Source organism: Silurus aristotelis, assembly GCF_946808225.1.
Source record: "Silurus aristotelis genome assembly, chromosome: 7".
NCBI classification, from domain to species: Eukaryota; Metazoa; Chordata; class Actinopteri; order Siluriformes; family Siluridae; genus Silurus; species Silurus aristotelis.
Genome location: NC_139580.1, coordinates 25,678,200 through 25,700,868, shown reverse-complemented (window position 1 = coordinate 25,700,868; position 22,669 = coordinate 25,678,200). Strand labels below are relative to the sequence as shown.

The window sequence follows — 22,669 nt, the reverse complement described above, 5'->3', positions numbered from 1 at the left end:
TTCCTGGCACTAAGCACAAACAAATAAAAATACACTGTATAGCCAAAAGTTTGTGCACCCCTCTCCAGTCCACCCGTATACCTTTTGGTGAACATCTCATTCAGGTTTCCTTCCTGCTACAATAACCTTCACTACACTGGGAAAGATTTCCACTTTGGAGATTTCCATTTTGGAGTGTTGTGTGGACTTGTGTGTATTCTGCCACAAGAGCATTAGTGAGATCAGGTACTAGCAGGCGAATTTGAGCATTGGTCGGCTTTAGTTTTTTCATCGTTGGCTCCAGTCGGACTGCGTCAGCTGTTCTGCGTGTCGAATCGGGGGTGGAGCTTGTCAGCAAGACAGAGAACTATGATTGGCTATTCAGCTTGGCGAATGAGCACAAAACAGAGAAAAACCACAAAACTGATGAAAGCAAAGACACTCAACATTCTGCAAAAAAGCTAAACAAATACGCTAGTAATGATCGCAGCAGGTGTAAACGCTGCTTGCTTTATATATTCACAGTTCTAACTCTTCTGGTTTCCCTGTTTGGATGCAAAATACAGACTGCTGCCACCTGCTGGTGTGGGAGCATAACACGCACGCACGCACAATTTAGTGTGTCAGGTGCGCCTGTCTAATAATCGACTTAATTTGCAGCACCTCTTAATCCCTTCCAAAAGTTTTACAACACCCTTTTAGCCATTTGGTGTTTTATAGTGTTAGGGTCACTTTTACAGCTAACTCTTATTCTCTCAGTCTATATTGGAAAATTGTTCTGATTGATTTTTCTTCCCTTAATCACTTTATTTGTTCCCTAATTCTGTGATCACCAACATGAAACATCCCAGAGCATATCCATCATTCATAATTTATTATTCATAATAATAAAGCTCCATGAAAAAGTTATTAATCATGTCTTTTTATTTTCTATTCAAGGACACAATTTCGAGTGCAATTCAAACCACCACACATCCTCACAATCTGGTTTCTATTCTTTTCAGAATGCTGATCTGAAAAAGCAGCTCCACGAACTTCAGGCCAAGATCACCGCTCTGAGTGAGAAACAGGTACGAAGGGCAGCTTCTGTAATAATACTATCTCCTAAAAGCGCACAGTGTTTTGCCGTAAAAGCAGGGAATGGGTTTCTACATCACATACTGACACGTGTGAGCTGAATCGGCGGTGTAGTCAGACCACTCACCTGCGATAAGACGTACTTACATTGACATTTTGTCCTTTACTGCTTTTTTTATATGCATCCTGCGCTGTCTGCTGTCTGTTTTATGGTCTTTTTGCGTCTGCTTGCATTGTCAAAGGCAGAGTGACATCATTTAACATGACATGAATTAAAGGCATGTGGATAAATGTGTATTTCTTCCCCCCCCTGAGAGTCTGCTGGTGTTTACAGAGAACTACAGCTGTGTTTTTTTGTTTATATTTTATAAGGAACAGGACATGTCAAAACAGTCTGTCATGTCCAAGGCACTTTTAATACAAATATCAGTGAATACTAATATATGATGTAATGTTCCAATGGCAAAAATTATTCTGATAAAAAAGAAAACAGGATTATTAAAAAGAAAGATAAAACAAATGTATGAGACACATGCCTCCTGTCAGCTAGCTTGCTTGCATTATTCACGGCTCATTTGGTAACTTTAGCCATGTTCACGCTAGCTAGCCGGCCCTTTAAGTGCTGTTAAAGCAGGCCACATTTGTCACATAAAGGTTTTTTTGTTGTTGTTGTTGATCCTTGTAATGTCTGGTATAGCTGGTGATTGTGTGTCTGTCTGCCACGCTCCATAGTCATGCTCTCGTGCTAAAATGATGTCTGGTGGTGTCTGTCTGTTCGGAGTGAACTGGTTCTCGGTCTCTCTTTTATTTTTTTTGTTTGGTTTTTTTTTTTTTTTTTTTTTTTTTTTTTTTTTTTTTGGTTTCTGCAAAATTCTCACTTCCTGCTTTCCTAACCTACAGGTTATACATGCCACAATGCTGTCGTTTGCCCCACATTAGCATACTGTTGTGAAACACCCTGTTGGTCATGCCGTGGATGTAATACTCGTACATGGCTGAGTGAAGTAGTTCCATATGAATTTATGTACACGGCGTGAATTTTTCCATTTATTTTTTAGAACCCTATCCTTAAAAAAATATTTTTTTTATTATAGTGCTTTCTAGAAGGCTGTTTATAAGGCTAGGACATAATCGTGTGGCATGTGATTTGGACGGTGTATTTGAAGACATGGCTTTTATTTGATTCGTAATGTGAGAAAATATTAGATTTTATCTGTACCTATAATTTTATCTCTATTTTGTTAATGTGAATTGAGACAGAAACTGTAGATGTGTAGCTTTGTTTAACTGGGAGCGCTAAGCCCCTTTGTGGTTAAACTGTGCACGGAGGATATAATGTGTGTGTGTGTGTGTGTGTGTGCGCACGCGCGCTTTCGTTTATTCCAGTCTTCTCAGAGGTGCGCTTTTGCTCCAGCAGACTCTGAGGCAGCGGTGTATGTGAGCTGAATTTCAATGCGCACATGTCTCTGTTGAGCGACTCGTTTTACTGAATCGGTTCCTCTGAAGGTGTGTAACCATGCTTCACACCTGAAGAGTCTTTCACACTGTGTGTCTCCAAGCCAAAGAAAAGCAGTGTTTTTTCAGGGCATATAACGACCCAGTGAATGCGGTCCGTGCTACAAGTTTGGATAAAATACCTCCTAACGTGTACGCTCTGTTTTTCGGCTATGCATAAGACACACTCTGTGTTCATCCTAGAAAAAGGTGGTGGAACGGCTGAGGAAGGAACTGTTGGTGAAGCAGGAGCCAGAGTTGAAGCTTCAGACGGTACAGGCCACGCCGGACGGTAAAGCCATGATACTGTCACCCCCCTGTCAGCCTCAGCATCAGCCCACAGGACCTCCACACAACAAGGCAGCTCCACAGGTAAAGCAGCAGCGGCATCCTGACAGACCTAACACACTATACTGTAACTACATAGGAACATCACAATTCCTGAAGATGATCACAGTCAGGATAGAAAAATGCTTTTAGAGATGCCTATACCACAGCCCAGAAGATGTTGGGAATTAGTGTGCCAATGGAAGTAGAGCGAGTGGTAATACGGACCATATCAATATTTTAATATTAGAGGTTCGACCCACAGTGAATTTTACAAATAGCTAGTTTGGAACGGACTCGCCGAGAATCGATTAATCAACCGATTTTTAAAATGGATACGGGATAAAAAAACAAACAAACATATCACCCCATGTAAACTAGTATTGAACCACATACAAAAAAAAAAGTACTGAATCACGAAAATGTGCTAAATGAAATAAATATGAATATATGTTACTATAATAATTAAATGTTATTATATAATCAATAAATGATCAATTATAATGAATAAATATAATGTAGCGCTCTCCGTGCGGCGCGCGGTCTCGCGTATCAAAGTAAACAGCACGGTAGCGTCGGTGATTTGCCTCTAGAGGCCGCTACCGTGCTGTATAATGACAGCACCTTTATTAAAAGTACCTCGACCTCTGATTAAAATGCTCAACTGTGAATAATTGTGGTAAAGCTTTCTGTAGGAGATATTAAACATTTATGGAATGAGGCAGCACTTTTTCCATTCTTTGCCTTTCCCAGTTTTTGGTAAGCAGACCCTCCGTTTATTGTCTTTTTACTCCAAAAGAGAGAAAAAAGAAAGATAAAGCAGTTTTATTCAGCTGCAATTAACAATAGCAACTAACTTGAGGAACTAACTTGTCCTGCGGATGTTTCTCGGCATTAGACGTATTTATAAATGGTTAAAAATCACAATGTGTCATTTGTTAGTGCTGTAATTGTTTGCAAGTCTTGTTTTGATGTGATTCCTCTCTCGGTTCTCCCATTGCTTCTGTCCTTTCAACCGTGGAAGACTCTGCAAGTCACGCCGGTCCTCACCACGAAGACGCTACCTCTAGTACTAAAAGCTGCCGCCTCCACCATACCCGCTTCCATGACCACGCCACGGCCCACGGTCGCCATGGTCACTGCCATCAGCAATCCCCCCAGGCCTGTTTTGACCTCTGACTCTCGCGGTGCACCGGTGAACCTTCAGTTGTCCAGCAAACTGAACAGTGCGGACACGGAGGCCACGTCCCGAGTCGTCCCGAAGAACGTTATCGTAGTGAGTGCACATCGCTGCATCTTCTAATTCCTGTTCTATCTGTCCAAGCTTCTTTATAGACAAAGGCCCTTAATTGCCATCTCTCTCCGAGTAAGAGCGCCGATCTCACCTCTTCGTCTCACTCATTCCAAATGTATATTCTAGTGATATTATTAGAATGGATCAAAGAAGCAGCAAAGTCTTACTCTGAGAATGTGGACCACATCCCTTCCCTACTTTAGCTCATATATGCGAGCATTCTCAGTTACCTTAATTCCAGGCTAATTCTAGCTGGTATTTATCTTCACAATTTGCCCAGGTGTTAAGTGCTTTTGTGTTTTATAGATAGAACAGAATGTCTGTTTACATGAAAAACTGCCATGACTTTTGTGCTGATGTGCTCGGCTGTGGTGATTGCTTGCATTCATCTGTGATTTAAAACCGGGGAAAAAAAAACTAAAACAGAAGGGGAAAAGGCTTAAAAAGGCCTAATTTTTCGGACATCTGAAACTGCACGTAGCAGATGTTAAGAGATACTCTAGGGGGGAACGAAAATGTTTCCCGTTATTGATATTTTCCCCAAACAGCAATAAAAAAAATTTCTAATCAGCATTTTTGTTGCAAATAAAGCGCTGGTTTTGTCACAGGTGCAGGCCAGCACCACCTCGGCTCAGCCTATCAAAGTTCCCCAGTTTGTCCCTCCTCCTAGACTGACGCCTCGACCCACCTATCTGCCACAGGTGCGTCTCTGTAAGATCCGCCCACCGCCCCCCCTCTTCCCTGTCCCAGCGTGTGCAGTTCAACACTGATGCCACTAGAGGAACTCTAACAACACAGATTAGATTTAGAATGTGAGGAAGTCGTTCATATTGCAGCCTCACGCAATGAAGACTTCTCAGGACGATCCAAACCGTACACATATAATCATTTTTGTTCTTTCTTACCCATATAATTATATTTTGAGATTCATATACAAGTTCCATAGGTGTAGAAATAAACATACAGGGCTCACTGTAACTGTCTCGTTTTCTAACCTGGCGCTGGCTGCAGTCATTTGTCCGTTCTATTCACCCTCCCATTTTTTTCTGCAGCTAGTGTGTTTTGCCAATGTGTCGCAGTGTGTCCGTCACTGTAAGGACGTTTCTATCGGAGCGTTGCTTTACTCACCGCTTGTGTTGCTCTGCTGTTTGCACTCTGCCCTTCGTAATGAATAGATTTGATTTTTCCGCTTTTCTTTCAGCAAGTTTCATTTTGCTTTGGCAGTCCCTTTGCTTGACATTTGTGTATTTTTTTTTTCTTTTTTGCTTAAAAAAACTGTCCTTTGACTTGTAACAAAGCCTTGTAATGCTAATTGGGGACTGAGATGCAGTTTATATGTAATTTTAATGACCAGACATTATTTTTTTTTTATATTTTTTTATCTTTAAACTCATCTACCTAATTTATAAATGTTATTTCACTATATAACAGCAAAGAATTTAGTAATGGCTAAAACTGCTTCTGCTGGATAAATTAACTTAACCCACTTTTATTGAAGTCAAGAAAATTAGTGCAGAAGGAGGATCTCTGGTCTTCTCTATATTGATCAAATTCTTCCCCAGAGCCCTGCAGTTAGCCTTACCTGGAACTAACAAGTCAGCATGATGGTTGTTAAAGGCATGGGATCCTGTCTGACAAAAACATAAAAAATCCAGAAAAGTGGGAGGTGACACAACCAGCTCCTTTCTCTTTATTTCGTAGGTGCGCCCAAAACCCGTTATTCCCAACAACGTTCCCATCGCCCCTGCTCCTCCTCCGCCCATGATGGCTGCTCCACAGCTGCTCCAGAGATCAGTCATGCTCACTACCAAGTTAACACCAACGCTAGCCACCTCGGCAGGCAACATCCAACAAGTGCGCATTCTTAACGGCCAGTCCTGCACCATCCCCAAAAGCATCGCTTCTACAGGAGCCAGCGCAGGTCAAGTGACCGGTATTGTTATCAGTGGCCCAGTAAAGACTCTGCAGATCAGCAGCTTAAATGCAGACATTAAGGTGAGAGTATTGCATTTGATATTGATATTTTTTAAACACCACCATTGGCAACTTTAAACTCCTTTTCCTGCATGTTCCTTTGTTTATATGCAATGAACCATGTCATTTTAAAGTATAAAGATGTATGTACGGATAGTCTGATTAATATGTGCAGATGTTAAACTTTATTTTAATTGGAAAATCCTTCTTTAGCATGAATAACAGCTTTACACACTTTTTACATCCGGACAGTTTTTTTCTGAAATTCAGCTGAAATACTTTCACCATGCCTCTTGGAAAACTTGCCAGAGTAGAGCAGTTCAATAGGATTTTACGAGCAGTGACTGGGCAGGCCATTCCCTGATAGATTACACTGCAGCTCAATGACGGAATTGCATGGTGTTAAAGTATGGAACGGTAGCCATGTTGGTTTCCTTGGTTCCTGCCAACCTTCCCTGCTTCAAAACAACCTCAAACCATTACGCTTCCACCTCCATGTTTGAGTGTGGGGGTGAGGAAGTCTGCTAACATCATCTCTCCTGTTCTCCATCTTACAGAAGCTGTTTTGTTGGAGCCAAAATTTCAAATTTGGACTCATCTGTTTACAGAACCTTCTTTCACTGTGTCCAAAATGTTTCTGGCTTTTGCCTTTTACCGAGTTTGTTGCATATAAACAAAAGTAAAATGTGCATCTCTAAAAACACGACTGGATGTTTTCTCAAATTGCATGAGTGTCATTTAAATCCTTCCCATTTCTGTCTGTCAGACTGTGAAAACTCAGGGGGCTTCAGAGCAGGTGCTCACAAGCACCCCTTCTTTAACATCTCCTTCTCTTTCACCACCGAAGGTTAAACGAGAGGAGAATCCACAGGTAACTTGATAATCGTAACTGCTCTGATGATCAAACTGCTTTTTTTTTAAATAATATTTTGTTACCTGTTGCTCTTATATATATTTAATTTCTCTTTTGGCAGAAACTTGCCTTCATGGTGTCTCTTGGGTTGGTCACACACGACCACCTCGAAGGTAAGTCCTACCTTTACCATAACTAGTTTTACAACTGGGATTAATTTACTGTTTAGATTAAGAGCATCTGATTTGGGTTTTATGTAGTTTAATTAGTCTTTGGTTTGCTTTCCCATTATGTGCTACCTGGTAATTTTCTTTTCTTTTCAGACTAGAAGCTCTCATGTTTTCTTCCTTTTACATTTCAAATTATTTAAAAATAAATTAACTTTCGTCTCACATGGAGATTTTCTTTTTCTTTAAAGCTGAAAGCAGTCCTTTTTTTTTCTGTACGTACATAATGGTCCAATGCTCTCAGCAATCACGAGTTAATGAATGCTATTGAATGCTGAACACTGAGCTGATTTACAATGGGTCATTTTATTTGCCCCTCTATGCTGTTTTCATTGATTGAAAGGGGGGAAAAGGACCATGTCTTACCAAAAACAAAGAATACACTCCCACAGACTGATTAAATATGATTAGAGCCATTTCGGGGAATGATACTGTTTAGTGTGCTGGAACACTGAACAGGATCGACTGGATATGTTCAACAGCTTTCAGTGAAATTGAAAGCACAGCTCTTTCTCTGACGTGCATTTCTGTTGCAGAGATTCAGAGCCGGAGGCAGGAAAGGAAAAGGAGAACGACAGCAAATCCTGTGTACAGCGGAGCGGTATTCGAGCCCGAGGTATAGATACTTTTCTCTGTAAATGTGCAACCCCAATTTTAAAAGTTGGGACACTGTCTAAACAGAATGCAATGATTTGCAAATGTCATAAACCCATATTTTATTTACAGTCGAACAGAAAAAACATATCAAATGTTCAAACGTAGGAAATTTGGGACAGGGCAACAAACGTCTGGAAAAAGTAAGTGTTATTTAAATTAAACAGCTGGAGAAACTAATTACCGTATTTTCCGGACTATAAGCCGCTACTTTTTCCCCACGTTTTGAACCCCGCGGCTTAAACAACAAAGCGGCTAATTTATGAATTTTTCCTGGGTTTTTCTCGGTTTCACAAACTTCAAGCCAAAAAACTGAACCCCATAACATTAGACCAATGAAATTTCCGAACGGAAACGAAAAAACGCACCTCACCTGTGTTCTGAGCTGCACGGCATCGGGAGAAAAACTTCCACGAGTGGTGATTTTTAAACACACGACAATGACAATAGAAAAACTCTCGAGAGAAATAGTTGTGAAAGAAAGGATGAAGACAGTGAACAATGACTTTCTTGGTAGGCTATAGTTTAGATACAAGCCGTTGTAACGCGTTGAGTCTGGGTCATGGGAGAGCTCGCTAATTACAGTTGCAACAAAAATCATAGAAGCACAGACAGGTTTCCAAAACTTGTGCTTAGTTTATTTTTCTTGGCAACAGCGTTACGGGCTAGTCAAAGGAACTTAGAAATGAGCATCAGAAAATAATAAGGACATATTCCTCGGTCTTGCACACACGCAGTAATACCGGAAAATGCGTCAGCATTCCCAAATGGCGCTCTGCTCTTAAAGGAGCCACAACATATTTCACTCGTTACACCGTGTCTTTTGTTAAAGCCTGTGTAAAGTTCATTAGTTTCAGTGTAGACAGGCTTATAGACAGGTGCGGCTTATTTATGTTCAAAGTAGAAATCTTTGTAAAATTCAGTGGGTGTGGCTTATATTTGGGTGCACTTTATAGTCCGGAAATTACGGTAGGTTAATTGACAACATGCTAGTAAGATGATTGGGTATAAATAGTGCTTCTTAGAGAGACAGAGTCTCTCATAAATAAAGATGGGCCTCGCCAATCTGTGGCGCATAATGAAACGAAAAATACAACAAAGGATACTCAGAACTGTTGAGCAGCTAGAATCCTGTATCAGACACATATGGGACAACATTTCTCTCCCAAAACTCCAGCAAACATTTTTTGAGACCTGTTGCAGCTATTAAATTCAAAAATGAAATTATTTTCCTTAAAATTTTATATCTTCTCAGTTTATACATTTGATATGTTTTTTTGTTTGTTTGTTTGTTTTATTGTGCTTTATGAGATTTACAAATCATTGCATTCTGTTTTTATTAACATTTTACACAGTGTTCCAACTTTTTCTGGAGTTGTTGTACATACATGTTTAGAGTGGATCTAGAATTGATGTAACTGATGTAGGTCTGAAACGATTCCTCGAGTCCATTTAGTCCATTTAACTACACACGGAGCAATGTGTTTCCCCACCGATCGTTATTATTGAAGCACCTCCTGCTAAACTCTGGACCACTCTAGGGTCTCATTTATAAAAGTGTCGTACGTGGGATACGCCACATTTATAAATGAGACCCCAGAGTGGTCCCAAGGTTGTGCGCGCTAGGAACCATAGGTAAATTTGATTAATGCTGATCATGCTGTATGACATACGAGTGTTATACGAGTCTGGCAAAGGTTTTTGAACACCTCATAATCACACCTCTACCTGTGAACATTGCATTTCAAAGTTACTCCCCCTTCGCTTTATAAAAACGACCACTCATCTGGGAATTCTTTCCAATAGATTTTGGAGCATGACTGGCGATTAGTGACCATTGCGGTACATCAACTGATGTTTAATTAGGAGGTATGGCGTCAGCATTCCAGTTCATCTCAGATGTGTTCAGTTGGGTTGAGGTCAGGGCTCTGTGCAGAACACTCGGGTTCTTCTACCTCAGATCTTAAGTCCTTTTTGAGTCTGGTTCCACTCAAGCTTTCTTCTCCATGCTATCTCAGAGGGTTTTTCCTTGCTACAGTCGCCCCTGGAGCACCCATTAGGAATCGCCCAAGTCAAAGGAACAAACTTAATATTTGCTATAACAGTTCCACAGTTTGGTGAAGAACCACATATTGAAGTGATGGTCAGGTGTCCATATATACCACATAGTGCATGTTCTGTTATTACACTCAGTTACCAGTGGAGGGAGACTATTGCATGTAAAATATGGATGAACCCTCATACAAATAATGTTTTTTAATTGGGCAAATATATTTTTGACTGCTACAAAGACTTACAAAATGGATTAATCTTCTATTTGTATCTTTGAATCTAACATGCATTATTAAATGGTGCTTTCTTGGGCAGTTAAACCTCATACAGTGATAGGAAATGATCTCGTATTTGAACTTACTGTTGCCTTAAATTTGACTCCTGATAATAATATTGGTATTTCAAACACTCCATTTCACTTTTAGTCCCCAATTGCTGTATTGTAACCTTCACCCTTCTGGGAAGATGTTTCACTAGATTTTGGAGTGTGCTTGTGGAGATTTAAGCTTATTCAGCCACTAGGGTGTTAGTAAAGTCAGGTACTGATGGTAGGGTGGAGGTGTGGAGGCCTGGGGTGCAGTCAGCACTCCAAACCATGTAGACTGTATGTTCATGGATGTAGTTTTGAGAGGTGGACACCAAGAAACCTGATAACTCTTTCTGGTTCCGTCGATGTGTAAAGGGGTATAGTTACCCTTCTGAAGTCCACTCGATCATCTCTTTGGTTTTGTTGATGTTGAGGCAGATGTTGCCATCACCAGTGTGATCTCTCATCTCCATCAGTTATAAGGCCCAAGATGGAGGCGTCGTCCGCAAACTTAAAGATTGTGTTGGAACTGTGCTGGGCATCACGGTCATGTGTGAACAGGGAGTACAGGAGGACACAACCCTGTGTAACACCAGTGCTCAGACTCAGAGTGGAGGAGTAGTTATTTCCACTTCTGACCACTTAGGGTCTGTTCTATAGGAGGTCCTTGTCTAGTCATGCGGAAAAGGTTTGGGTTCCATCTAAACCATAAACCATGGAGCTAAATATATAAATGTGTATATTGTACACATTATACACACTTGTTTATTGCTACGAGTGCATAATGTTTTATTGTTGTGTTCTGTTTGGCAGGTATCTATAGAACTATCCCTCATTTCAGTTAATTAACAACAGGGATTCCTCTGGATCTAAAAAAGTAAAAAATGTAAAAATCGAAACATAAAAAGTCTTCAATTTGCTGTTCTTGTTCTTAAATCATATAAAACAGGTCTTAGTTTTCCGATGTCCATGTACTGTAACGCTGAGTCCAATGTTTATTGAAATGATTAGAATTTACGACTACAAAAGAGACCAACGTGCAACAGCCAATCAGCTTTCTGTTACTGGCGGGAATCTCTCTTGATTGTACCACAGACGTAAAACAGATTTTATTTTTCAGCTATGAGGAAGTGCAAGTTAACGATACTTGGCTTGGGGAAAAAAAATATTTTAGTGCTTGATTGAGGGCAGTTGCTAACAAATAGGTTAGTTGCAGCAATCGATTTATTTTAGCAACTGAGCATTCTACCGATTATTCCATCGATTAATTGAGTAATCGGATAAGTACTTTTTTCTTTATCAAAGAGCAATACTAAATATAGAAGAGAAAATAAGACTGGTCTCATAAAATTAATTTAAAAGTAAATTGTTTCCTTTTTAGAAAAATACTCAATTAAATTTGTATTGCTAAAATTGCATTAAAAAATAATTAGAAAAAAAAAAATCTCATTTAGTGCATTTATTTGCCATATTAAATCAAAATGCAAATACAAATATATAAAAAGAGAGAAAGAAATTGGTATTGAATTGGAAAAGAATTGGAAATGTGCGTACACCAATTTTATAAATGAGACACCAAGAGCAGTCCAGAGTTTAACGTGTGGTGCGTCATTAATAATGGTCTGTGGGGAAACACAGTGCCCCGTGTTTAGTTAAACGGCTAAACGAAGCATCGAAGGTAAATAATTTGCCGTACAGTTTTAGCCCTACACCCCGATGCACATTGCATTCTAATCAGTTTGGACTAAGGGTTTATTTCAATAGCTTAGCTCAGCATCTTACAAATTGATAAAGCGTCATCATCATCTACTCTGATTACCCAATTTGTCCTACTGCACCTTCTAGAGGAAAAAGAGTGCGGTCACCTACCTGAACACTCCCCTCCATCAAGGAACGAGGAAGAGAGGTTAGTAGCTGCTTCACTTTTGAACAACTTTATTTGATACAGCTGTTTGTTGTCTTCATGCTTACAGTGCGTGTTGTATCATCAGTCGTCTGCCAATCCTGCTTTCGCATACGTCCTAACATTTTACAGTCTTGTCAGCTCACAGTGTCTAAGAGTCTGTGCATCCTCTTGCTATTGCTTTTTTAAGCTGTAGTCTCTTTCCCATGCCTGCAAGCTTTTGTCGATTTATTTATTGCATTAATTTATTTTAATTATCGCACCATCAACCCGAATAAAAACGGACTTACTTGCTAATAGAACTGATTATGCTTTCGCCTCATATTTATCAGCAAGTGAAAGCACTTAGTGATTGCTGTAGAAATCTAGTTTTTTGTTTGTTGCTCTGGATGAAGTTGTAGCCACAAGATGGAAAGATAAACATGCATTGCATTTCTTCTTTTTTGTTCGGACCATACAATAAACCGTATTCATCGAATAGAGCTGCATGATTTGATTATCAGTTTTGGTGGTGTTACTGGCGCTCTGGAAGGAGCGAACGTCCTTCCGTGTGTGTCTTGGCTCTTTTTTGTGTGCTGCTCTCTTTGTCTTCCTCCCTCCCTCTTTCTGATTCTATTATCCACTCTTTGTATTACTCTTTGTATCTCTGTCTTTTTTCTCTCAAATCTAACTCCCTGCATGTGGTCGTTGTTTGGTGCACTAATTGCTTTCTGGACCTCCTTCCCTTTTATTCCTCCCTTTCTTCTCTGCTTTCTTTAATTTCTCCATTTTCATGCTAGCCAACGAGGACCCCCTTTCAAAGGTATGTTGTGACCCGATGTATCATCTGTATTATTTCACCTTTGTTTTATTTTTTTGTTCCCCCCCCTTCCTCCTCCTCCTCCATTTTTTTTTGTTCTTTTTTTTTTTTTTTTTTCCTTTTCTCGTCTGTCTCATTTTCAATCAGGTCGCCCACCCAAATTCAGCAGCAGTGCATCAGGGCCAGAGCTGGGCTGCCACCCCCTGCTCTCCCCATCCAGCAGTCACCCCGCCTCCCCAGCCGCCGAGCGGCCTGAACTCGGGGGCTTCCCCCTCCCCGTCCACCCCCACTCTCTCCCTCAGCCCAGCCCCAGCTCCGGGGATGTAAGTAACCACAGAGGTTACCCCATGTTTTCACTCTACTCTAGAGTACAATAGTGTATTCCACAGACTTGCCCCTTATTGCACTTTCACACTTGCCCTGTTCAGAACGTACCGTAGTGGAATGGTGTGCTGAGGAACATCCTTCCCCGTTTCCCAGCTTGGAAATACCAAAAACTGATTTTCCTCAATGCACGTGTTTTTGTTATTCCATCGGAAAGAAGAAAATGGTCTCGATAGTGTTTTTATGTCGAAAAATATCCTTGATGTTTGTTTAATCTCTTAAATGGTAAAAAAAAAACAACAAAAAAACATGACCAGTTCTAAAGTGATTCAAATGGTTTCTTTTCCCAGCTACACCAATCAGGCATAACATTATGACCACCTGCCTAATATTTTGTCGGTCCCCCTTTTGCTGCCGAAACACTCCTGATCCGTCGAGTATTAACAGCTTTAACTTCTTCAGCAATGTGAGCTACAGGCTACAGGAGCTCGTCTGTTGGATCGGATCACACGGGCCAGCCTTCGCTCCTCACGTGCATCAATGAACCTCGGCCGCCTACGACCCTGTCGCCGGTTCACCACCACCTGAACACTGCAGACGGGAAACCCCACAAGAGCTGCAGTTTTGGAGATGCTCTGACCCATGTCGTCTAGACGTCACAATTTGGCCCTCGTCAAACTACTTACGATCGCCCATTTCTTCCTGCATTTAACACATCAACTTTGAGGGCAAAATGTTCATTTGCTGCCTTTTAATATCCCACCCACTAACAGGTGCCATGATGAAGAGATAATCAAGTTTTGTTTTCACTTCACCATTTCAAGTTATAACGTCATAATGTTATGCCTGATCGGTGTACATTTGTCTGTTCCCTTCGCCTATTTGAAGCTTTTGAGTCTTTATACATCTATTAATATAAATTAGGCTCATTTTACACACATGAATTGACCTGAATTTATTTCAAGATAATAATAACTTTAAATTTCCATAATGGATTTTACTTGAACCGCTAGTTTTGCAAATCAGCCAGACAGAACTTTCCCTCCCTGCCCTGCCCTCCCCCCCAGTTTGATTGGTCCAGCACAGAGCGGTGGTGGTACTGACCCGTGCCGTTCTTCCTGACAGGGAGACATCCATGAGGATTTCTGCACTGTGTGCAGACGTAGTGGCCAGTTGCTCATGTGCGACACGTGCTCACGCGTCTACCACCTCGACTGCCTGGACCCGCCCCTCAAAAATATTCCTAAAGGCATGTGGATCTGTCCCAAATGTAAAGACCAGGTAAACTACATCACTCTGCCTTTACGAAAGATCCCCAAACTCGTAACTCAACCTGCATTGAATCCTGCTAACCTGACCTCAACTTTTCAGACACATAAATACAGTAATAATATAGTTGTTCAACCAAAACCAAACCTCTCTCTCTCTCTATCATCAACTATACAGCCCTTGACCCACACCAAAAAACAACAACAATAAGGCTGCTTATAAGTATTTCTAACTTTCCATGTGGTCTTAAATCAATTGTCCTTTTATTTTACTCATCATGTAAATGAAAACTGGCATCCAGCACACTCCCATTGAACTCTTTTATTTGTTCATCACTACACCATAAGCAGTCGATTACTGGGGAAAGGGTGTTTATTCTGGTGTCCCAAAAATTTTGCTCAGTTGTGTACCAGTGCTAATATCATATTTCTTTTCAGATACTGAAAAAAGAGGAGGCCATTCCATGGCCCGGGACCCTGGCGATCGTACATTCGTACATTGCATATAAAGAAGGTAAAGCATCGTCATATTGTGAAGTTTAAGATTCGGAATGTAGTGACGGATAATCAGTGAGCAAAGATTAAAGAGAAGAGTGAAGTCCTAAAGATGGACAATGCATCTGATAAACATTGGGCAACTGGCAGGACCACGGATTTAATTGTGCAACCAGGAGAGGCTGCTAGAACTTTTAAAACTGTTATTATTTTTTTTACTGAGTTTAAGGGGGCACCCATGTGTTTGGTGTGTTTGGAAACGTAATCGGTTATATAGTATTTTCATTTTCATACATTAAACCACTGCTCACAAAATATGGAAGATATCTCGGTGATGGCAGATCTGCTCTCAGCTCAGATTTAAAAACTAAAATGCAAAACGCGTGACGGTTCAAAAATCATCACCAAAGGCATCGTATGCGGTTTCAGTCGGAACTGTAAAGCAGTGCGTGATTTAGAAAGCAATTAAAGACGAGAAAATTGGCAAGAACTTTTATCTAGCATTTTTAACTGTTCTTTGAGGGCAGTTTGAGAATGTTCCATTGGCTACTAATCAAAAATAGTGTCTTTGTACATTTGCTTGTCATTTAACGAAGTTGGCCATTTGAATGAAAGTAACTGCATAGGTTTTTATAGTTATAAAAAATAAATCTTTGTATTAATTGTGCATTTAGTTAAACAAAGAGTAAATTAAGAAATTTTGTAAAATGTTTTAGTCTGAATTAATAATCTGGTCCGCTTTTATGAAGGTGAAAACTGATGGCCCTCGTCACTATGAAAGTTGCCCATCCCTGTTTTAGGGCTATGATTTTCCAAGTTTGATTTAGTCTTTCAAATGAAAACCTCAGTTTGTTTTGCGTTCTCACCAGCAAAAGAAGAAGAAAAGCAGAAACTGATGAAGTGGAGTGCTGAGCTCAAACTAGAGCGAGAACAACTGGAACAAAGAGTCAAGCAGCTCAGCAACTCTATAACGGTAAGTATCTATAAACGGTAGACAACTCGGTTAAACGTCACCAGGCACAGGCCTGTTTAGAAGGTCAGGCAGAATTTCTTTCATGGATGCCAACATTGGGCCTCGTTTCTGAAGCTCAATGTCGTTTATAGTAGAGGTCGAGCGATTTTACCGATAGCTAGGTTGGATCGTACTTGCTGAAAATATTTTATTTATTACAAAAATTAAATATTACCAAATCATAAAAATGTTGGTAAATATGTAATGAATGTAAATATGAATATATTAATATATTTAAAATAAAATTGGGCATGCATTCAAACTTAAACAAAAAGAAACACTCTAAATAAAAAACTGTTACATCCAAAATGAGTAAAAAAGACACACCTTTAAACTTGTGAAACAGGGAAAAGTTAACATGCACCCATTTCTAGTTCTAGTTCTATTTAAATATAAATATAGAAAGCCTCAAATTATAATAGAGAAAGCAGAGCTGGTGTGCATGGTGTCAGTGATTCGCCTCTAGAGGCCGCTCTCGTACAGCATAATGTCAGCTTTCTCAGACACAACCCGGAAAAACTCGTGTATGGAATCAGTATGAATAGATTAACCAATGAAAACCCCCTTCGGTCAGCCTAGAATTGTATCTTTTGTAACTTACTGTATTTTATTTAAAAGATTATTCTTTACATTTTTAATAACTATTCTCATTACAGTCCAAATTGTATTACAGATATTTCATACAAACTATGATATTTCAGAATTCTTTAAATAAAAAAAGAAAACCCTATAATTTCCTACTGGTCTGAATGCCATTAGGAAATTGATTTTATTTATTAAAACAGCAGGTCTAATCAAAAATGTATGTTTAAAATAATAAGGCTATTTGTTCTATTAAGATAAAAAGCTGGTGTATAAAAGTAGGCTGGTGTGATCTGTATAGATGATAGCAGTATGCTGGGGCAGTGCGAAGGGTAGATTTGATCTTACTGGTAGAATTAATACATGATAAAAGCTGGCTTAAAAGTCACAGAACACAAATCAGCTGTGGTATGCAGGTGCATGGTGGCTTAAGGTAAATAGTTTTATTTGCACGGTTTTGAACTAAGCCAAACATCCTTGTAAGCCTAAGTATTGGCCCATTTTGCTCTTGCAGTTTGTTTTGAACTTGAAATCGAATTCCTCTGCGCACAACATGGTCAAAAAATGTGGGGCGAGAGCAGTCAAAATTGGGCCAGCTGGGATTACTGTGATGGAAGCAAAGTTCACTTCGTTAAATAGTGGTACATTGAAAAAAATGCCTTTTTTTTTAACACCGAGTTGTGACAAAAATGAGAGTTCAACCTGTCTTCAGTAAAAATGGGTTAGGAAACAAAGATGGCATTAGAAATTATGTTTTAGACTAATGTTTCCACCATATTCTATTGCTATAATAGTGCTCTGGTTTTAACAAATTCAGAACTAATGAAATCTGCTTGTCTTTTTAATGTCGAAGAAATGCATGGAGACCAAGAACAGCATCCTGGCCCGGCAGAAGGAAATGCAGACCTCGCTGGACAAAGTGAAACACTTGGTACGCCTCATCCACAGCTTTAACCTGTCTCAGACTTTAGAGATCTGTGCAGACCAGGAGGACAACACTGAGGACAAGACTGATGGCTCCCAGGAGCCCAAGGGTACAGTACATTCGTGTGCCAAGCCCTCAGGGTCCAATGCCCAAGTTGGTGCGCAGGTCCCTGCAGCTAGCACCGTTCCCAATGCGCAGGCTGAGCCAGAAGTGGGTGAGATGGCTGACTCAGCTGCCGCTGTAACTCCGGAAGCCGAGCCGAAAGAATCAGGAGTCACGCAGACCAGTAACACAGCAGTTCGAGATGACATGGACACGACGAACGCTGCCGTGAAGCCAGCGGAGGTCACAGAGGTTAAAGAGAACGGCAAGACGGACTCCCAGAGCCCCGCAAAGGATGGAGAAAGTCCTGTGAATGTAACAAACTCTGAAACGACAACTCCCGATGCCAGCAACAGCGAAGAGGCAGTCAAGATGGACGTAGAGGACGTGGACCATAACAAGAACACCAACAATGGAAAAATCTTAGAATCTTCACAACAGCTTTTGCCAGTGGCACTCAATAGCGTGGACATCTCCAAATGAGTCTTTATCCCAGTCGACTCAACTAAGTATACCTCTCCTTCTCCCAAAACATTTAAAAACAACTTTTATTGCATCCAGCACCGGTGCACCAAGTTGCCAATCTATATATATTATACATATATCTGTGCATTTTAATTCGAAAAATGCTTTTCCTCCAGTGTAAGGTGAGACTGTCAACAGTGCTTCTACATCCGAGGTGAATTAGTCATGTTCTTTTCAACGAATACGCCCGAGAAAGTTGTAGAAAGGTGCTTTATAATACAGTGTCATACCAATTAGCGGACTGTTTTTAATAAGTGAAAACCGAGAGCGAATTCCATTAATAATGAAGGAGAAGGAAAACTGAATATATCTCATCACACCAGTGTGTGCCTGCAACAGTTGCCCTTGAAACTCATGGGGATTGTTTTTAAGTTGTCTTAGTTTCCTTTTCTCTGGGAAGAGGGTGGCAGGTCACACATGTCCAAAGACTGCATGCTCTGTCCACCCTCGTTTCGCGTCCCCCAGCCAGGTCTGAGAGGACCCTTCCTAAACCAAAAGCTTCTTGTCCCGAGCTTGGACAAGTTGCGTCAGTATTTGCCAGCGGCAGGAAGCGCCGGGGCTTCTGAAGTCACAGGCATTTGTTAGACTGAATCAGGACTACAAAATGCCGACGTCTCCATCCTGTTTTCATTTCATCCGAGCTGCAGAACGCAAAACGATATGGCGACAAAGAAGACCCATATCGAGTACGCCTCAGACCGAACCGTCAGAAGAGAATAACGTCTGGTCGGCGGCGCGAGGAAACGCAACCGCGTCTCTCGATAGGAAAAAAAAAAGATGCTCTTGTGTAGTGAGTCTTTACTGCACCCGTGTGTGAAACATTGCAGGCTCACTGTGTTGAGGGAAGGGGGAGAGGGGGGAAGGGAAAAAACAACAAAAACTAAGGTGTCCATGTCTGAGGAGTATTCTGTCTTTTTGTTAATAGCAAAATGTATTCAGGTCTTCCTAGTCTTCACACAAAAACAAGTGCTTTTCTGTTTCTGTTTTAAACAGTAACTTGCTATCAAAGGTGTTAAATGGCATCGATTATGCAAGGAACTCTTAGTTGCAAGCAGAAGGGCATTGCATAATGAGTGTTTTTTATTTATTTTTTTTTTTTTATTTATTTTTTTTTTTTTTAGTAAACTGCCAAAAAACATTTTTTTCCCCGCTACATCCAGAATATAGTTAGCATATTTTATGTCCAGTCTAGAAATAGATCACCACTCCTTTCTTTCTTCCCCTGAATCATCATCATCATCCTGTATGGAAAACATACAGAAACCATCACTATAACAATAATGCTTCACAATTTGCTGTCTTAAACTTGAGGGTTTGCTGTTTGAGCCAAATTTAGTAATAAGACAAAAGACGGGAAACCCTAGATATAAAGCACAAGCTAAAATAACTAAAGCAAACACCTATTCTCGTAAGACTAAGGCAAAGCTTTAGAAAGTGAATTATGCCTGTTTGTTGATTAGCTTTATGCTTGCCGACATGATTTCTTTTTTTTTATTTTATTTTTTATTTTTTTGGTCCCAACGTTGTGTAATGAAGATGAGCTGCGAGCAGAGGCATCTTCTTTCTGACTTCCTACCACTTGTTTTTGAGCCATTGCTTTCGGCCTTCCCTCAGACCGAGCCGCACGTTTACTTTACCTCTTCCGCCTCCTCGACTCCTGCTCGTCTTCATTCATTCATGTCTTAATGGTACTACACAGCTGGCACCTTGAACACGTTTACATCGCTCTCCACATTGACATATCTTCATCCAGGCTACGTAGACAGATTATTAGTTAATTACTGACCAACAAATATCATTGTACCGTGTCAATTTTCATGCACAATTATTGCTGTTTTCCAGGGTCTCACGGTTTCAGACTGTTTCACTACGACTACGACAGCTATTCCTCCATGTACAGGTGCCTTAGAGTGCCTTTATTCATTATTCCTGTTTAATTTCTTCTCCTGCATTAGATATATTCCAACACGTCGGTCAATCCGTCTCAAGCCCTTTCGTGTGCCGCGTCCTTAAAGCAGAAGCACAGTTGCAATTTGCGATTTTAGTCTTACGTTTAGCAGACCAAAAGTAAAAATTAACGCGTTCCGCTCGAACGTAGACGTTTTACACCCGCTTTTCAAATGGAAGCTTCAAAAACTTGACGTTCAGGTTAAGGAGTCGCCTTAATAGTTGTTTCTAGGTTTTGTTTAACACTCACAACAATAGTGTGTTTATCATAGTTACTGCACATGGTTGGGATAAATACGGAAAGGAACCAAGTGGCGAAATCTGACGTTTTGCGTAACGGTGCAAGTCTGATGGTTTTTACTTGTGTAAGCGATTTTAAGGAGAGGGGTTTTGGGGGTTATATGTGAGTTTGACTTTTTTGTGTGTGTGTGTGTATTCTGTGGTTTATGCACTTTCAGCAGTGATAGTATTAAAGGTACACCAAGAAATATCCATCAGAACAGGACGTCATCTCCCGAGCCTTGTACTCATCACCCGGTACTATTCCATACAATCTAATATCGCTCATTAGTCGCTCATTAATCGCGCATTCTGTTTATCCACTACCTGTGATTAGCGCTTTACTACCAACTTAATACACCTAATTCTTTTTTTTTTTACTGTTCCATCAGGTATTCAAAACACAACCTAGGCTTTGGCGTAGGCGATCAAAAAAAAACAAAACACCACCACACGACCAATCAGTTCAATAGCAAACGCCACCTTATGCAAGGTTATGAAAATGTTTTGTCGAATCTTTGAAATATGCATTTAGCTCCGAGATTTATTTTTTAACTATTTGTGTTACTTTACATTGAACTGGCAGCAAGATGAAAAAGAAAAGAAACGGTACATGCATGCTGTGTGTCTAGAAATTCTTTTTTTAAATTGATGAACAAACAGACTCTTTCGTTCTTCTGGATTTTCTGGTATCTCGGGCCCGAGAATAAAATCAGACGATCACTGGAACAGTTACGTGCGCTCGCGATTAATCTGAAAGCCACCCAGCTTATCACCAATGTGGAGTATTTCATGATCAGTGGACCATTTTGTTTTTATTATTATTATTTAGTTTTTTTCTAATTAGTTTGACATCTGACTTTGGTACGCGTGCCATTGCTGAATTACAGTTAGTTTAGATAGTTTAGCGAGTGACGAGTGCGTGAAGAAAACGTCTTACTGGAGTAAAGCGGTGGCGAAAACGCTACGATCAGAAAACCCAAAGACACTGCAGATGTGCATTTTTGCTACGAGGAACATTATTTTTACGTTTCTAAATACATATCACTGTCTAGTTCTCTTCCAGCATTATGTTCAACGTCAGACTTCTTCGGGTTTTTCTGAGTCATTCCTCGCTGCAGTGTAATCTGGGGTTTACGAAATGAGAGAATAGGGACGACATTTTATGCATATATGGGAACATTTGATTACAGATCCATTCCAGCTGTACATCTCATTAAATCTGCTCATCTATATTCACACATGTGCATTATATTCCCTCTGACAGGTTTTTTTTTTTTTTTTCATATATATTTATATATATATATATATATATACTCCGTCATGATTGTGGCCTTCTAGTATTGTTAATACATTTCATTATACAGTAACTTCCCTGGTATTGTACACCTCCTTTGTATGCGTGTATGTATGAAAGAGAGAGCGCGTGCCTGTGTCTTTTACCTCATCTGCAGTCAAACTCTTGAAAATCGGAGTACTTTTGTTTACGCGTGCAAAAAAAAAAGACGAAAATGGAAAAAAAAAAAAAGACGAAAAAAGGAAAATCTTCCACTAAAGAAACACAAGATGCATTGTAGCGATTTGAGTAATTACAAACCCGTTCACCTGGTGTGCTGAACTATGTGTAAATTGTTTATTACACACAATATAAATATTTGTAAAATTGTTTGTATTTTTCATAATGGTTTTAAGAAACGAAAAAAAAAAAAACGGAGTGCGTTTATTTTTATGAATTCTTTCTGTTACAGAACTCTTGCTTTGTCTTTTTTCGCCTGACATCGTGAGTGAATTGGTCGGTTCTCTTACCTCTCTCATGTATTTGAGCCTGTGCTGAGTTGTTTGTATGCAGTGTTTAGAAATACTGTAGGGAACGTGAGACAAAAATTGATATTAGGAGCAATTGATCAATTTGTATTTATTTATTTTATCATTTTGTTAATAAATTTACCAAGAAACTTGGTCTGCTACATATTTTGAATGCGCTTCCAATGCTGTCTTAATGCTTTTACATCTTTGTTTGTTTTTGAGGGAATAATTCTGTATATTATTTAAAATATTTATATATATTCATATTATTTATATGTACAGAATTTTACAGATGTCATTATTCACACAAATGAGGAGTGGAGGGTTAAGAACCACACTCAAGGACCCAGCAGTGGCAGCTTGGTGGTGCTGGGATTTGATCTCGCAACCTTCTGATCAGAACCAAACATCTCAATCACCGAGCTGCCACGTCCGAGTAGAATCTTGAGCAGAATGATTTGAAA

At 40.0% G+C, this 22,669-nt stretch overlaps 1 protein-coding gene across 13 annotated transcripts in view; it reads left to right on the top strand.

Annotated features, from left to right (window-relative positions):
• Window positions 1-22,377, top strand: part of phf21ab (PHD finger protein 21Ab) — a 34,343-nt gene extending 11,966 nt beyond the window's left edge. For 4 of the 13 annotated variants that reach the window (XM_083546269.1, XM_083546267.1, XM_083546266.1 and 1 more), the window contains 14 exons: window positions 984-1,049; window positions 2,755-2,922; window positions 3,902-4,153; window positions 4,780-4,872; window positions 5,873-6,166; window positions 6,912-7,016; window positions 7,120-7,171; window positions 7,762-7,841; window positions 12,084-12,144; window positions 13,088-13,263; window positions 14,390-14,545; window positions 14,971-15,046; window positions 15,897-16,000; window positions 17,475-19,666. In XM_083546269.1, coding sequence (XP_083402395.1) covers window positions 984-1,049; window positions 2,755-2,922; window positions 3,902-4,153; window positions 4,780-4,872; window positions 5,873-6,166; window positions 6,912-7,016; window positions 7,120-7,171; window positions 7,762-7,841; window positions 12,084-12,144; window positions 13,088-13,263; window positions 14,390-14,545; window positions 14,971-15,046; window positions 15,897-16,000; window positions 17,475-18,131 — 2,340 coding nt within the window. In that variant the 3' untranslated portion in view covers window positions 18,132-19,666. Of the gene's footprint in view, window positions 1-983; window positions 1,050-2,754; window positions 2,923-3,901; window positions 4,154-4,779; window positions 4,873-5,872; window positions 6,167-6,911; window positions 7,017-7,119; window positions 7,172-7,761; window positions 7,842-12,083; window positions 12,145-13,087; window positions 13,264-14,389; window positions 14,546-14,970; window positions 15,047-15,896; window positions 16,001-17,474 lie in introns of all 13 variants that reach the window. The other 9 variants (XM_083546264.1, XM_083546265.1, XM_083546263.1 and 6 more) reach the window with 5 other exon arrangements.
• Window positions 22,378-22,669: the final 292 nt, after the last annotated feature.